A 14912-nucleotide genomic window follows, 5' to 3' on the forward strand; every position below is an offset into this window, starting at 1 on the left:
ATTGATTGTAGAGGAAATGTTTGCATCATTAAGTGTTCCATTATTTTAATGCTTTTCTTTTTGTGTGTGAAAGGTAAGCAGGTAGCTCAAGTGAGCTTCATTCCTGGGTAGATTTAGTGCCTTTGCTCTGCTCTGCGAGTCGAGTTCCTCGTGCTAATCAGGACTCCACTCTGTACCAGCAGCAGAGGTGGCAGAGTCTCCACTGAGACCAGATTATAAATCATTCAGTATCAACCCCTTCGTGCTCTCTCTAGCTGGGCTTACCACACCTGAATTTAGTCTGGGCCGCGCCAAGGCTTCTATTTGGTGCAGGACTATCTGAATTCTATTCTGACAGGTGGTATCACTCTTGCACTGAAGGGATGGCCTGTAAAAATAACCTACAGGAATATTTTATTATTTTTTATGACAATCTGAAAAGAGAGTGAGAGAGAGAAAAAAGAGAGAAAATTGTACAAACACACTGACGTACCCCTATCCAGATCTTAATAGAAGATGCCTTAGCTGAAGATTATGAAAATTTATAGACAGACAGTGTTGTACATGCTACTGTGTGTGTTGTATGGTGAATTGGTCCTGTTCTGAGAGATTCGAGAGGGACACACTCCTCTTGTTGCGGTGAAGATGAAAGGCCGACAGCAAATAATTATGGTGCTGGCCAGACCTCATTCCCAGCGGGAGTTATGTATTCCCCTGGCATTTTTATTACCGCCACTGAATAAAAGAGACTATTAATGTAATGGATCAGTATGCGCATGAGCCTCTGTTACCAAGGGATAAGAAGGCCTGCAGTGTGCGAGGTCATGTATATGGTGGTTTGCTATGAGCATGTGCATTTGCAGTGTTTGCGTCTTATCTGCAGTTAGGAGTGGCGGCATGACAGCGATTATCGCCCCTTTTTGGACACCAGGGATGAGGCTGCACCTCTTTGCTCTGCAGATCTGGAACAGGGCAGGATCCCCAGATCCCCCCACCCCACAGTGTGCACGTGTCTTTGAGTTTGCATGCTAAGCGGCTGTGATTAAATCTTGCAACAGCCTGGAGCCAAATGCATAATTCTTCATTACCTCTTACATTTCAATTAGCATTATTACTGTACCTGTCATGGTTTATTTTCTGCCAGCCATTATGATGCATGCACAGATTTTTTATTTGTATGTAATATCTTACCTGATTTACCTCATCAGACTTTTTTTTAATTGTGTAACATGAACGTAAGGGTTCAACTACCTACATTTTAGCCCATCCTCCAATGCCAGGATTAGAGGGAGCCTGATTTATGTTTTAAAAGAGCTTCAAAATTAAAGCAAGCCCATGAATTTCCCAGTACCTCTGAATAATGAAGTGAGGCATATCTAATTCGGAAGTAGCAGGAGCTTTATAATCAATTTTTCATTGGTGCTTAGGTGAAGCCACGTCCGCCTATGCACCACTGGAGGCTTGACTAATGGTGCCTTAAAACAAGGAGATCAAGGTTTTTGTTTGTTTTGTTTTTCCTATTTTAATCCTTTATTATTTATTTACACTTTGCTAACAAGGGGTCATGAACATGCATCAGACAATTATGACATCGGATAATCAATAATTGGTGATTAATAAAAGACTTTTGATTGGCTGTCAACTGTAAGACTGTCAAAGCCAGGCTTTTTGAGGCTTTTGGGCTGAAAAATAAACAAATATCATTGTTTCACACGGTCACACTAATACCCTGCAATGACATCCCCATGAATTAGTCAACAACTTTCTAAATTATGTTCATTTCTTTCCCTTTTAATGGATCATAAAATATGTGCATTTTTAGTGCTCCAAATGTACTGCAGCCCCAGCCAAGATCTATTAATGTTTCACTACACCTCTAACAGCTCACTTGATGGTGTGCTGAGTAGCACAATATGTGTAAATATGGGTGAATGTCTCTGGGTATATCAGATCATACCTGCCACTTGAATAAGTTGAGTGTTGAATGATTTCATGGTTTCACTTCCTTCTTTATATGCCTTAACCCACATTCATTTACTCAGAATAACTGCTGAATCCATGACAGGATCACAGGTGACAGGTCACCCCTGGACATTAGTGTTGGCCCATCGCAGGATGTACGCTCCCTCACACCTATGGCCAAACTAGATTCTTTGATCTACCCAGTTTGCATGCCTTTGGGAAACCAGAGAACCCCTAGGAAACCAGAGGAGAGTGTGCAACTCGAGTCCAGACTGAAACACCCAACCTTGGAGGCGTGAGGCCATAACACTAACCGCCGCAGCGCTGTGTGGCCTGTACATTTTTCTCATTTGGAAGGACTAAATGGTTATCTTTTCAGCACTGAAAGGTAGCAGTCCACTTGTGATTACATCACCCAAGATGCGTGTCACTGCCATGTCTCATTATTTAGTGCCAAATTGTTAATCTACCTCCGGTCATGTCAAATGTTTCTGGGTTGTGATATGAATGAAAAAATTGGCTACAATGAAAATGCATGCATGAAAGCACATTGAGGGTCCCAGCACCTAATTAAAATCTTCAGTGAAGCTGTCATTTCACAGTCTCCTTTAACTAAAAATGTAACACCCTCTAACTCCAACATAATGAAAGATCACATTTTGTAAGTTATAGGCTTTATTTTTCAGGTAAAATGTCAAGCAGTAAATTTTCTACAGAAAAATACAACCACACGGATCAACGTACATGGCTACATAGAGATAAGGATGAAATCGCTCGGCATGACGTCACAATGTACTTGGTCTACTGTGAGGGAAAAAAAGAATCAGACATGAGAAACTGAAAATGAGTGAGGCTAGCTAATACGCGGAAGTGGCCACAATAATCTTCTATGTACAGATCACAATAAAGCCTACTCAGTAAGTGTAAACCCCTATGGGTAACCATGGTAAAGCTGGATACCAAAGAAGAGTTTAAAGGACTGCCAAATATAATGTTCCAAAGAAAAAAGAAAATATATAAAATGTGTTCACATTAAGAACAAAAAAACTGTGTTATATTGTAAAGATCAAATAAAACGGCTTAATTTGAATAATGGTTCATCCAAATGGTGCGAGTCTTAATTATGCATAGACTTTGTCCATCAAAGAACAAAAAAAAGATCCCATCTTTAAGCACAGAGGGCTTTGTGCTTGCGGAATATCAAAGGCTCAGCTGATTAACACTCTCTCGACTGAATGTTTAAAGCATTGCGATTTCAAATCGAAACCTACAAAAGGTCAAAAGTTCCCTCGTCTACACAAACCCCGCAGTGCAGAAAGCTTGTCTACCATTGCTCCACGAAAAGACAAACGGTCTAAAGGTTCACTGACACTCCACTAAATGTAAGAAACAAGTCCATTATCATTTCAATTAAACATAATTTCAATTAAAACAAGACAAGTGTGTTGTATTGCCAGATGTCACAGGCAAAACGAACAGTTATGTTTCATTCTGTGATATTTGGGGACTTTTTCTTTTAATAGATGAAAATATTTTTTCACTGAAATGTTGAGTTCGACTTGAACTTCACCTGTGATTGAATATGTTGCAGTCAATTAACAGGGTCCCACTGATCCGCCAACACACTGGATGGCTTTGATTCGGTGAGGAACATCTCTTCCTTAATCTACTCTGTGTGTACAGCCCACTCTGAGATTAAAGGTCGTCAAGCGCACCATCGCCGGCCGACGTCTCAATGTTCACTTCAAAAGAGACGCGGTCTCACCGAGACTCTGGTTTAATTAGCCTCCATTGGCTCTTGGTCTGTCGGAGATAAAAATGCATAAACAGGGAGCTTTAAACCGCGTTCCTGCTGTAGGGGGCAGTCAGGGGGAGGAGAGAAGCGTAGACTCAGTGGGAATAATTATCGTAGACATATGAAGTTTTATTTTTTTCCACTTCGATTGGAGTTAGTATTCCTTCAAGGCACAGGAAAAGACGTGGGCCAGGAATATATTACCAAACCAACTGAATGTGTTATTTTTCCACTTTCATAAGGTGTACATTACAGTTACATTCATATCTCTAAAATATCAAACATTCCCTGTGCAATAGCATTTTAATTAATTCAATATTTTTTACACATTGGATGGGGTTTTGTTACAATTAGAAGTCAGGCCACTAATTAATTTATTTTAAAAAGGTAAAATCTTCTGTTGAAGGTTCCATATCCAATACATAATTTTTTAACAATCAATTTGCTTTTTTATTGTCGGAATCATTGTGTTTCTTTCATCATAAATGAACCAGATTCAGTGCAATGGAACTCGCCAGGTCACTACGGCTCCCCCACCCACACTATAGTGTTCCCTTTGGGAACATCGGTGATCTCGCAGTTCAGCTTGTCCAGTCGGCCATCCAGGATAAACAGGGACTCCTGGGACGGGGTCATAAGGTACTGGCCGAACAGGCCGCTGCCAGTCATGATGCGATTCTGGCGGCTCCATCTCCACCGCCCGACGGGCGTGGGCTCCTTCAGACTCTTAATCATCTTGACGTTGCCGGTGCTGAGCTCGACAAAGAGGGCATCAGTCTGCCGGCTGGAACTGCCGAATACGTTGTACTGGTGCACCTCAGTGAAACTGGGCATGAAGGCCAGGTCGGAGAGGTGGAGATTGGTATGGATGTCAAAAGGCTTGCCGATCTCCCCCCGCACCGAAATTGGCTGGAGGCGCATCAGGCCATCCCTGTCGTCCACGCTGACAAGATAATGGCCATCCGGAGACACGTAAGGTGTACCCGTAACATCACCGTTTACACCAATAACAGTGTCCGTCACATCGTCCACAATAAGCTGGGGCCGCCGTGCGTCCGTGGAGTCGGGACGACAGTTGACAAAGTAGTACCCGCCCAGGTGTGTGTAGGCAAGGGACTGTGGAATGCAGTTGTACTGGTGCAGACTGATGTTCTTCACGTAAGAGGTTGTCTCCAGGTCGATTTTGTGAAGGACCAGCTCATTTTTGTGGAGGATGATTCCAAACCTGAAACAAACACGAAAGGTATGAGGTATTTCAATCAGGTAGGATCAGCTAGCAGCATCAAAACTTCATATCAATAATAAAAATAATAATGATGATGATGTACTGCATTATAGTATCCAGGTTCAGCACTAAATATGTATGGTTGAAAGGAGAAACCTACTGTATTTTGTGTATTAGAAGGTCGCGTTCACAAGGGAAGTGTTTAAAAATAATGACGGGTAGGGAATTACTATTGCTATAAAAGTCTAACTGAAGGTCATTGTGACTTTGCACTGTGGTAATCTAATGATGACAGTAGCACAATACAATCCATGTAGCATTGGTATTTTTAACTTAGCAGGGTACAAACCATTTTCTGTGAGTTTTCTGTGACTTTATCTTCCACTTAATAAAATAGAAGCTTGATTATTTTTGCCATGTACATGTTACATTTTACTGCATTAAATGAAAATAATATATTGATTTTGCTGCAAATTTCATAGGCACACACTTAATGATCTTTTAGTAATTTCATTAAATACAATTTAATACAGATTTTTTTTAATACAGCAAACATATGTTATTTGACATATGTCAATATATGACTAATATATAATATATTATGAGATAGAGTCTTTTCAACATTTTGAACATTATCATGAGGAAATGAGTGCAGGAGCAGGACATTTTTGAAAATTTTATTACCCATAAACAAAACACGCACGTGGGACAGAAAAAGGAAACCCAAAAGCATGTGTCAAAGGACAGGAGCAAAACAAACATAAAGGTACTCGTCCCACATTAACGAAGCCGCACAGCCTGGGTGCCAACTGACTGCTCTGAGTCCTGATCAACCCAGCCTAATTGGTTTCAGCTTTGATCGATCAGGACTCCATTATCAGGTGCATTGACACAAGCTGTGTGTGCCCAGCAGCCACTGGATGTCACAAACATGATGAATGCATAAGAAAAGCAGGAAGAATGTAGTGCTATGCATTGTATATGCAGTCATTGGATTAGATTAGATAGATCTAGTCAATAGATAGTAGTACCTAGTATCTAGTACACATTTGTTGAAGGGTTGATATGTAACCAGACACTGTCCATAAATCATGAACCATCATTCATGATATTTAAATGAATCAGTGAAGTCATACACGGTCTGCCTTTTTTTGAGCACCGTTCTGAGGCAGCGGCTGAAAAATGATAAACGTCTGCTCCTTAATTGATCTGCACTAAAATAATTAATATTTCAGTGTCGCTGTATTACCCATTACGATTCCCATTCCAATAATTGGCCATTACAATCTCTTAAAAGGGAAAAAACGTCAGAACTCTATGCCAGCAGCTGACAAGGCTCAATTAAAATTGAATGCCATCTGATCAATTCTGACATGCTCTTCAAGCCGGGTGTCATTCGTCTTATTTTACTTGCCCCTGTCCTGTCGCTGTCTGCCCTCGCTCACACACATTACACCAGGAGAGTGATGGTGCACAATGTCAGCTTTGTTAAAAAGCCTCAGTGAACTGCCGATCTTATCAGCCATTAGGGTCATGTCAGATCTAGCCATTCCAAAAGTGGGTGTCTGTCAGGTTCACTCTCACAAAAGTTCAGCATACCTGGCCAACACCTCCTACCATAGAACATGTTGATGCTTGTGTTGATTTTTTTTAAATATATGTGCTTTTTTGTGAAGTGCATTTGAAACCAGGTGAAATTTTTACAAAAATTATTTAAACATTAAATATTTTAATATTTGTCAATTTTCGCTTACCTAATAACTATTTCATTGATTAAAGAAAAAAATCCCATCAAAACAAACAAACAAACAAACTAAAATCTCTTATGACTGTGGTCACTGATCCTCCCTGTAGCCTTGATACAGTTAATTTACAGGGTGGGCCATTTATGTGGATACACCTTAATATAATGGGAATAGTTGGTGATTTTAACGTCCTGTTTTTGGCAAATTAGTATATGTGAGGAAGCAAACTTTTCAAGATGTGTGGTGACCATAGTGGATATTTTGAAGTCGGCCATTGGATCCAACTTTCCTTTTTTCAATAGGAAGAGGGTCATGTGACATCAAATTTATTGGTAATTTCACAAGAAAAACAATGGTGTGCTTGGTTCTAACGTAACTTTAATCTTTCATGAGTTTTTTACAAGTTTCTGACCACTTATAAAATGTGTTCAATGTCACCAATCATTCCCATTTCATTCAGGTGTGTCCATATAAACGGCCCACCGTGTACATGTATGGCACTTATCAGATGCCCTTATTCAGAGCTACTCACAATCAGTAGTTACAGGCACAGTCCTGGGTTAACTCAGGGAGAAGTGTCTTACTCAGGGACACAATGGTAGTAAGTGGGGTTTGAACCTGGGACTTTGCGGTCTTCTGGTTCATACACAAGTGCGTTGCCCGCTGGGTTACTGCCATCCTATTTGACCTTTGGTAACTATAAATGGCATCATCCTTCACAAAATGGACTGACCTGATGGTCCTGAGATGTCTTAATAGAATTCCACAACAGTGACAAACATGAATTTAGGACACATCCAGATTGATACCTGGCCATCACCAATAAAAAGAGTTCCAAGGTACAAGGCGGACAAACTGCATGTGTTAAATACAATAGCTGCGGTGACAAACGGAGAGGCAGGGCTGATTTATAAAAATTAAATCTGAGAGGGAATTCATGCCATGGACTGATTTTAAAATGAAATTTTTGTCCTCGTGTCTGGGTTTGCATTGCTGAAACTGACAGTAGATTTAAGTGCTGACGGTGCTATCAACAAAATAACTGCCAACAAATTGCTAATAACTTATGAATTAAAAACATAAAAACCATGAAAAATAGACCATTGCTGCATTGCTGTGCTGCAATAGACGATTAAGTTTGCATGCCTAAAATATGTGGACAAAAGCATGATGGATGTTCAATAATTGTTATAAATGGTGCCCCTGAGGTTATAATTTTCAGCACATTGCAGGTCGTGTTTTGAAACACCCGGCTGGACTGAATTCCTTGCTTGAATATTAAGTAGTCTGGCCCCAATCTATCATGGAATATAGGTGGATACTGGACCTGGCTGATGATGAAGCAATATCCACCTTCAATGTAATAGCATACAATGCAATATGAAATTATTGACAGTTTTTTTTTTATTATTATTATGATTTTTATTACAAGAGTGGCCTTATGCTGTAATAGATGTTCGCTCCCTTAATTCCAGTGACTCCCTGAGCCAGGATGAGTCTCTGCTTAACACTACTTTTTAACCTCTCTGGCTCAGCAGTGCTCTGGTCAAACGTAGCGGTCGGCCTGCTGCACACACACAAACACACCCTGCCGGGCCAGAGTCGCCGAGACGACAACCATGCAAAATGTCACCTCCCGCAGGAGGCATGAAGCCCAGGAACACTCGTGCTGGGCATGCTGCATTTCCTCGCATTGCTTAAATAAACTGACTGCATGGAGTGACGTACTTTCTGTTTATTTTTATGAACTCTCTCTCTATATATAAATATATTTTTATATATATTTGCGCTGTGGTTGTTTCTTGTGCATTTAGACAAGGTGAAATAATTTTCTTCCATTGCTACCGCTGTACCCAGGCCAACAGCACGGATTTAAACCCAGACGTGTGGTGCAGGCTGGAGCCCATGTGAGCTGGAGAGCTGAGCCGAGCATGGTGTAGAGCGAGAAGCTCCACCGGAGGCCCGTGTAAGCCGGGTTATCAGCCGCTTCGGGGGATTGGATATTAAACAGGGCTTTGTGCACCACACTATATCCCCGGCATTGACTCAACGCCGAGTCCCTAGCTGGATTTGGACGCTTGATGCCTAAAGCCCATCCCCGTGCTCGGCACTGTGGTCCGGAAACCTGCCGGGTCTCTTGACAATGACCTCCCCTGTGGAATAGTAAAGCAGTAGAGGACGCCCGTTTTTATCTCGACAAATCAAATCTCCCCCCTTTGTTTGCACAGCGGATAAAGTGGAGTTCATTACCGCTGTAAGTGTTTGTTTGGCTAGCTTTAAGCCATTCACTAATGCCCATACCAAGTGGGAAAATTGCTATTGAGCGAGGGAAGGAATGGAAACGGCAACATATTAACATATCATGAAATCAGAAGCAAGCGCAGATCTGTCAGCGCTGGAGTATAAGCGGATCAGTAGTGTTTGCTCTTTAATCTTCAACTCGGATTTAATTAAATCAAACTACGTTTTTTTTCCTTCTACACTTCCATACAGCTCAAACATACAAGTTGTGACTACAGAGGAAGCATTTCATGCAAAAGTCAGTAAACTGTCTAATTGGCGTAGCACGATCTCTCGATGTAAAAAAACAAGAAACAGAGTTGTGTACAGTACTGAGAGGACTGATTGGCCTAAAGAGATGGAAATTTAAACAGATATGAGCATGTTATTGGCAACATGCTATTTAATGGCTTGCTTTAAGCAAATCAAACCTGTGAGATGACTTCAAGTTGGGTTAAGAAGTATCCAACACATTCTGAAAACCTGGAAAGATCTCAGTGGGTTAAAGAAACAAAACCAAAAAAAATCCCAATAGCCATGATGGGAGAATATTAAATTATTTGGTGAAGTCAAATAGTAGAACTCACAGTAATGCACCGTGCCCCTGGTCTTGTTTGATGCCTGTCTACTGCACTCATTCACCATACCTGCCACATTCACCACCTTCTGCACCTTCTGCTGAGCCTCATGGTAGTGTTATGCATTTTGCGTTATTTCTATTCTAGCGTACAGTACAGGCCAAAATGAGTTGAAAGAGTTCCCAGAGTTGTTTAGCACTTTGCCTTCACTCTGCAGTCTAGCTCACTCCAAACCTTCTCGATTGGGTTCAGGTCCGGTGACTGTGGAGGCCAGGTCTCCACTTTTTGTTAAGTACATAACTCCACATGTGTTCATTCATAGTTTTGATGCCTTCAGTGAGAATCTACCAACGTAAATGGTCATGAAAATAAAGAAAACACATTGAATGAGAAGGTGTGTCCAAACTTTGGACCCGTACTGTGCGTGTGTATGTGCTTTGGGACTATTAAAAGCTCACTTTGTGACACATGGATATGGATCCATGGTTATTCATCACACTATGCAACAAGAACATAAATGTGACACAAACAGACCACTTATAACTATTTGTTAGTTAGGCTAATTGCAAAAAATAGGACAGTATAGGCTATGAAATTTAGAGCAATAAGCTGTTGGGGTTGTTGCTAAGCAACATCATTAATTCTTCAGTCAGGTAGCAGATGCTGGTCACTTTGTGCTAAGGTGTTCAACATAAAACTGTTATTCAAAAAAATACAGGCACACCTACAATCACTACAATCAGAATGTGAGTTGAGATATACTGTTTTATTTCTGTGCCACAGCCATGAGAGTCTTTAAATCTTTAAAAAATAGACAAGTGACCAGCGGTGACTTTTGTGGATGAGCATGGCTGTCTGGAGTGTGTTAATGTCTGATCGGAGTTTGGCTCACTGCGCCCCTCATTATACCCCACCCCCCCTCTGACGTACACACCTGATGTGATTGATGATGAGGCTGGCGCGGGGAATGAAGAAGTCATCCACCCTGTCGAAGCGGCGGCCCACGGGCTGGGTGTGGATGGTGTGGTGGGATGCACTGGCGCTGGCCTGATTGATCACCTGGTGCATGAGGAGAGGGAGAGCGAGTGAAGGAGGGATTTTAACATGAGCTCCATGAATAATCGACTCTGTGGCGCTGCATCGGATTCTGACACAAACACACTCAACGAGATGTGTGTGACTGAGCTGATAACCCTTAATTATGTTAAAGAGTCAAAGGCTGAAGCATGCTTAACCCTTAAAAAAGATAAAAAGCTTTCATGAATCAGCAGTTAGAGAAATGCAAATGAGATTAAGTAAATGTCACACATCATAATCAAAAACCAAAACACATTCAGTGCTTCCAGAAGCATACTGTAAAATTAAATATATGTGTATTGTATGTTATATTATATATTGTAATATTATATAAAAAGTTGGGGCTGTCATAATTTCAGGTATCAATGGACATTCATGCACTGCATTGAGTATTATTTGTATTAAATGAACTTAAATAAAGGTGCAATTGCTGGACACAAATGTATCAAAAATCCATGGCATTTATGGTGCTTAGACAGTCATAAAAAGTTCATAAAGACATTGACAATTTACATTACAGCTAGGTTATCTAAAGGTCCTTGCATCATTCATTGAAGGGTCATTGCCCACTGTGCTCATGGATACAGTGGTAGTAAGTGGAGTTTGGACCTGTGACTTTGTTACCCAGAAGGCAACTACCCATCAACTGTGTAGTCTTGCTGCTAAATACTGTATGAGCATTTTATGTCCAGCAATTTGTCCTGTCTTTTGTCATTCTGTCTCACTCGATGGTTCTGTAGAAAACACCCCAACCAGAAACCAGCAACTGCACTATAAATCATGGGAAACATCGAGATGGGAAACATTGGGAAAAGATGGAAGTACAGAAGTGTTGTGAACTTGCCATCTGTTTCATTTTAACCAGTTTCCAACAGTACAAGTGCGTACAAACAGCAGAAATAGAAAATAATATTAATAGAAAAAAAACATTTAGAATCACTTATAATGAATCTGCAGTGAGTGTGACGATACAATCTAATATCTTATCAGGATAATTAGGAAATGCAAGTTTCCATCTCTCTCAGACACATAAACACACAATTCATACATAACTAAGCAATATCTATAAATGTTAATTTCATAAATAATTCATGTAATACAATCCTGGCTGTGATGTTGCTCACCTTTTGGTGTTTAACACGTAACATAAATCCCTGGCTAGATAAAACCGGAGCGTTTTTCTGCCGGCTGTGCGCAGTGGTAATTGCAGCCTGTAAAAGCTGATTGTGTGATTAATGGAGGCGGCAGGAACAGCGGGTGATTTTGTGGAGGAGCCAAATGCCGTACCTGAAGTGTGGGGGTGTTTTTCTCCAGGTCGCCCCAGCTCAGAACCCACACCTGGTCAAGTGACTTGTCGTAGTGCAGCTTTACAGGGACGGGGTCTGTGTTCACAATCTGTAATAAAGAAGCAAAGAGGACCCATAATGTTAAATTAAGGCCATACAAAATCTATCAAGTCAATCGTGGCCCAAGTTTTGTTATCTGTGTGCACCTATAACAAAATTAGTTTCAACCATCATTGTGGGCACATTGATATCTAGTAAATGTAGCACTTCTATTTATATTATTGCACCTTAGGTATCTTGTCTTGCATTTTAAAAATGTCATATTCTATTATGCCATATGTCAATGACAGTAATCATTACAGTACATTTCCATAACTATTAACTATTAGCTTAACTGTCACTTTGTGTAAAATATGCGAATGTCACTGTGTGCTACGTTATTTTATTAAACAAATCTTTTTCTTACAATAGTGCACTGTAGTAGATGCATCTACCTGTTATCTAAGCACTATATAGCACCACACATTAGACATTGCTGTTTGGTGCAATTACACAGGCTAATACCTTGGAATTAGAGCTTGGTAAGGTGACGTTGCTAACCTGCTGTGCTTTCTACAGTAAAATCATTTCTTGGCGCGCTGCCGCAGCACCCTGCTACTCACGGATCTGCACATTCAGAAGCTTTTAGTGAAGTGAGGCTGAAAATATATATATATATATATATATATATATATATATATATATATGTATATATATATATATAGATATATATATATATATATATATATATATATATATATATACTCTATATATCTATCTAGTATATGTATATATATATATATATATATATATATATATATATATATATCTATATATCTATCTATATATATATATATATATATATATATAATTTTATTTTTATTTTTTTTTTTTTTAATATCCCTTACTGCTTGTCTGATGGATGCAAAGCATTACTATAACAGTAGTTAATCTATGAAACATATGGAGATGGGTCCAAATTAGATTACTGCTTGACTACACTAGAATAATTTCTTAAAGTCTGTAGCTTATATCTGACTCCTGAGTACAACGTGACAAATGTTGCACGATAGAAATCATGAGAATGTCAGAAAAACAATTATATTGTTTCTGTCAACTAAATAGTTTGAACCCTTGAAAACTCTTACAAACTCTGCACTCTGTGCTGCACACAGCCTTAAATGCCTGGCATTTGAGGGTGCGGCGAATCCGTCTTCTGTTTGTCTCGAACGCAGCTTCTCCATGCATGTAGTCATTAGAGAGAACAGATGTGCTCCTATTCTGGCTTTTTCCTCTCTAGCAGAGCGTTCATCTCACTGCACATCATACTTGATTTTTCCCTCTGAAAACACCAGACAGGCAGCTCCGCAAGTTGGCACAATATCAGAGTTACTTATTGACAACCACTTATTGTTACTTTAACGGTGCAAACTGAAGCTAATGCAAACATCTAAAAAAAGCTCATGCTTGGTCAACTTTGCACAGGAACAATTTCAAATCAAACAAATGCAAATAAATATTACATTTCCAACTAGATGACTAGTTTTATGTATGGCATGGTTTCTTTTTTAGTGAAGTTAGCAACACAGTTATATTCACACTCTCCTGGAGAGAGACCATCTTTAACAGAATCTTAATGACATACCAAAACTGGGAAGCTGAATTAATTTAGCAATTTAATACAGCTGCAAAGTTTAACACAGCTTCCAGCAAGGCATGTGATATACTATAACATGAATTTTACTTTTATATAAATTACCATTATCAAACTAAACAAAAAATATTAAGTAGGCTTTTTGGCACATTTTGAAATGACACTGTAATCTATTATATATTTACATATGACACTAATGATAAGTGGTCAGCAAGGAGGGAGAAATAAATTGTTGACCAGGTGGCAAGCAGAAGGCAGCTCTGAGAGTACGGGAGGAAAGTAGAGGAGTCTGAAAAAAAATGATTCTAGGATGTGATTAGAGCAATGATTGGTAACTAAAGGTCCATATGTCATATGTCAATTGATTCTGCCTCTGATTTTAAAACTTTGGGCTGTGACATGCCTCCTTGTGGATCTGTTGCTTACATTGCAGAGAAGTTGCCAACACAGAGAAGTATGTAGCAGATATTGGTTGAAAAATCAGAAACAGTCACCCTTATTTTTGGAAATAAGAGCCATAAAGTGGACAGAGCTGGCTGGAGACAAAAAAGAGCAGCCACTGTCAGTATCAATGTGACAGTCTGAGGATCCCAAAGAAGAGCTATAGATCAGTCTTTGGAGCAGCAAACCTGCAGGCTTCAGGGCTCAAAAGCTTGTGTCTAGAGTTATAGAATCATCATGTTTGACATGTAAAGCCACACATTCCATATTTGGGGTCAGCCAGGTGGTCCTATGGACAAAACAGAATATTGTACAAGATGCTTAAGAGCAGAGTGCTTGTGTGCTTGACCCTCGTGGGAATATCCAGAGAATAATATGAGAACTTCAACTACCAAAGATGTGGGCTCTGACCAACACTAAATGTTGGATGAGAGCCGAAGGGTGACAATTTATTGAAAGTAACATGTATCCACACAATATTTTCTCCATCTAACCCCAAAATCCTAGGGAAACAATGGGTGGTAGAAGCTGCAGATGGCCTCAGCAGACCATGAAGAGGTCGGCAATCTCCTTCAGTGGTGTGGAACAGAGCAAACATGTGACCTCGGCATGACTGGACCTCTCTCCAACAAGCTTTGCCAGTTTGCTAGACTGCAGTGATACAGGGCCGGATTAGTTGGTGACGTGACCAAGTGTCCAGGAACCTGGCAGAGTTTGTGTACAAAAGGGGGAGAGGCAAGCAATAAGAGCCCAGGATGCCAGCAGAAGATTCCTGACAATAAGGTCATGCAAAGAATGAAAGTGGAACAGGCGTCGTGCTCTGGATAGAGCTGGGCTGGAAGACAGTAATG

General features: G+C 40.1%; 1 protein-coding gene across 3 annotated transcripts in view; it reads right to left on the reverse strand.

The window, feature by feature from the left end:
- Positions 1-2598: 2598 nt before the first annotated feature.
- Positions 2599-14912, reverse strand: part of fstl5 (follistatin-like 5) — a 128651-nt gene continuing 116337 nt past the window's right edge. For all 3 annotated transcript variants that reach the window (XM_028959720.1, XM_028959721.1, XM_028959718.1), the window contains 3 exons: positions 11929-12036; positions 10499-10623; positions 2599-4961 (listed from right to left, as the gene is read on the reverse strand). In XM_028959720.1, coding sequence (XP_028815553.1) covers positions 4259-4961; positions 10499-10623; positions 11929-12036 — 936 coding nt within the window. In that variant the 3' untranslated portion in view covers positions 2599-4258. The remainder of the gene's footprint in view (positions 4962-10498; positions 10624-11928; positions 12037-14912) is intronic.

Source organism: Denticeps clupeoides, chromosome 18, assembly GCF_900700375.1.
Source record: "Denticeps clupeoides chromosome 18, fDenClu1.1, whole genome shotgun sequence".
NCBI classification, from domain to species: Eukaryota; Metazoa; Chordata; class Actinopteri; order Clupeiformes; family Denticipitidae; genus Denticeps; species Denticeps clupeoides.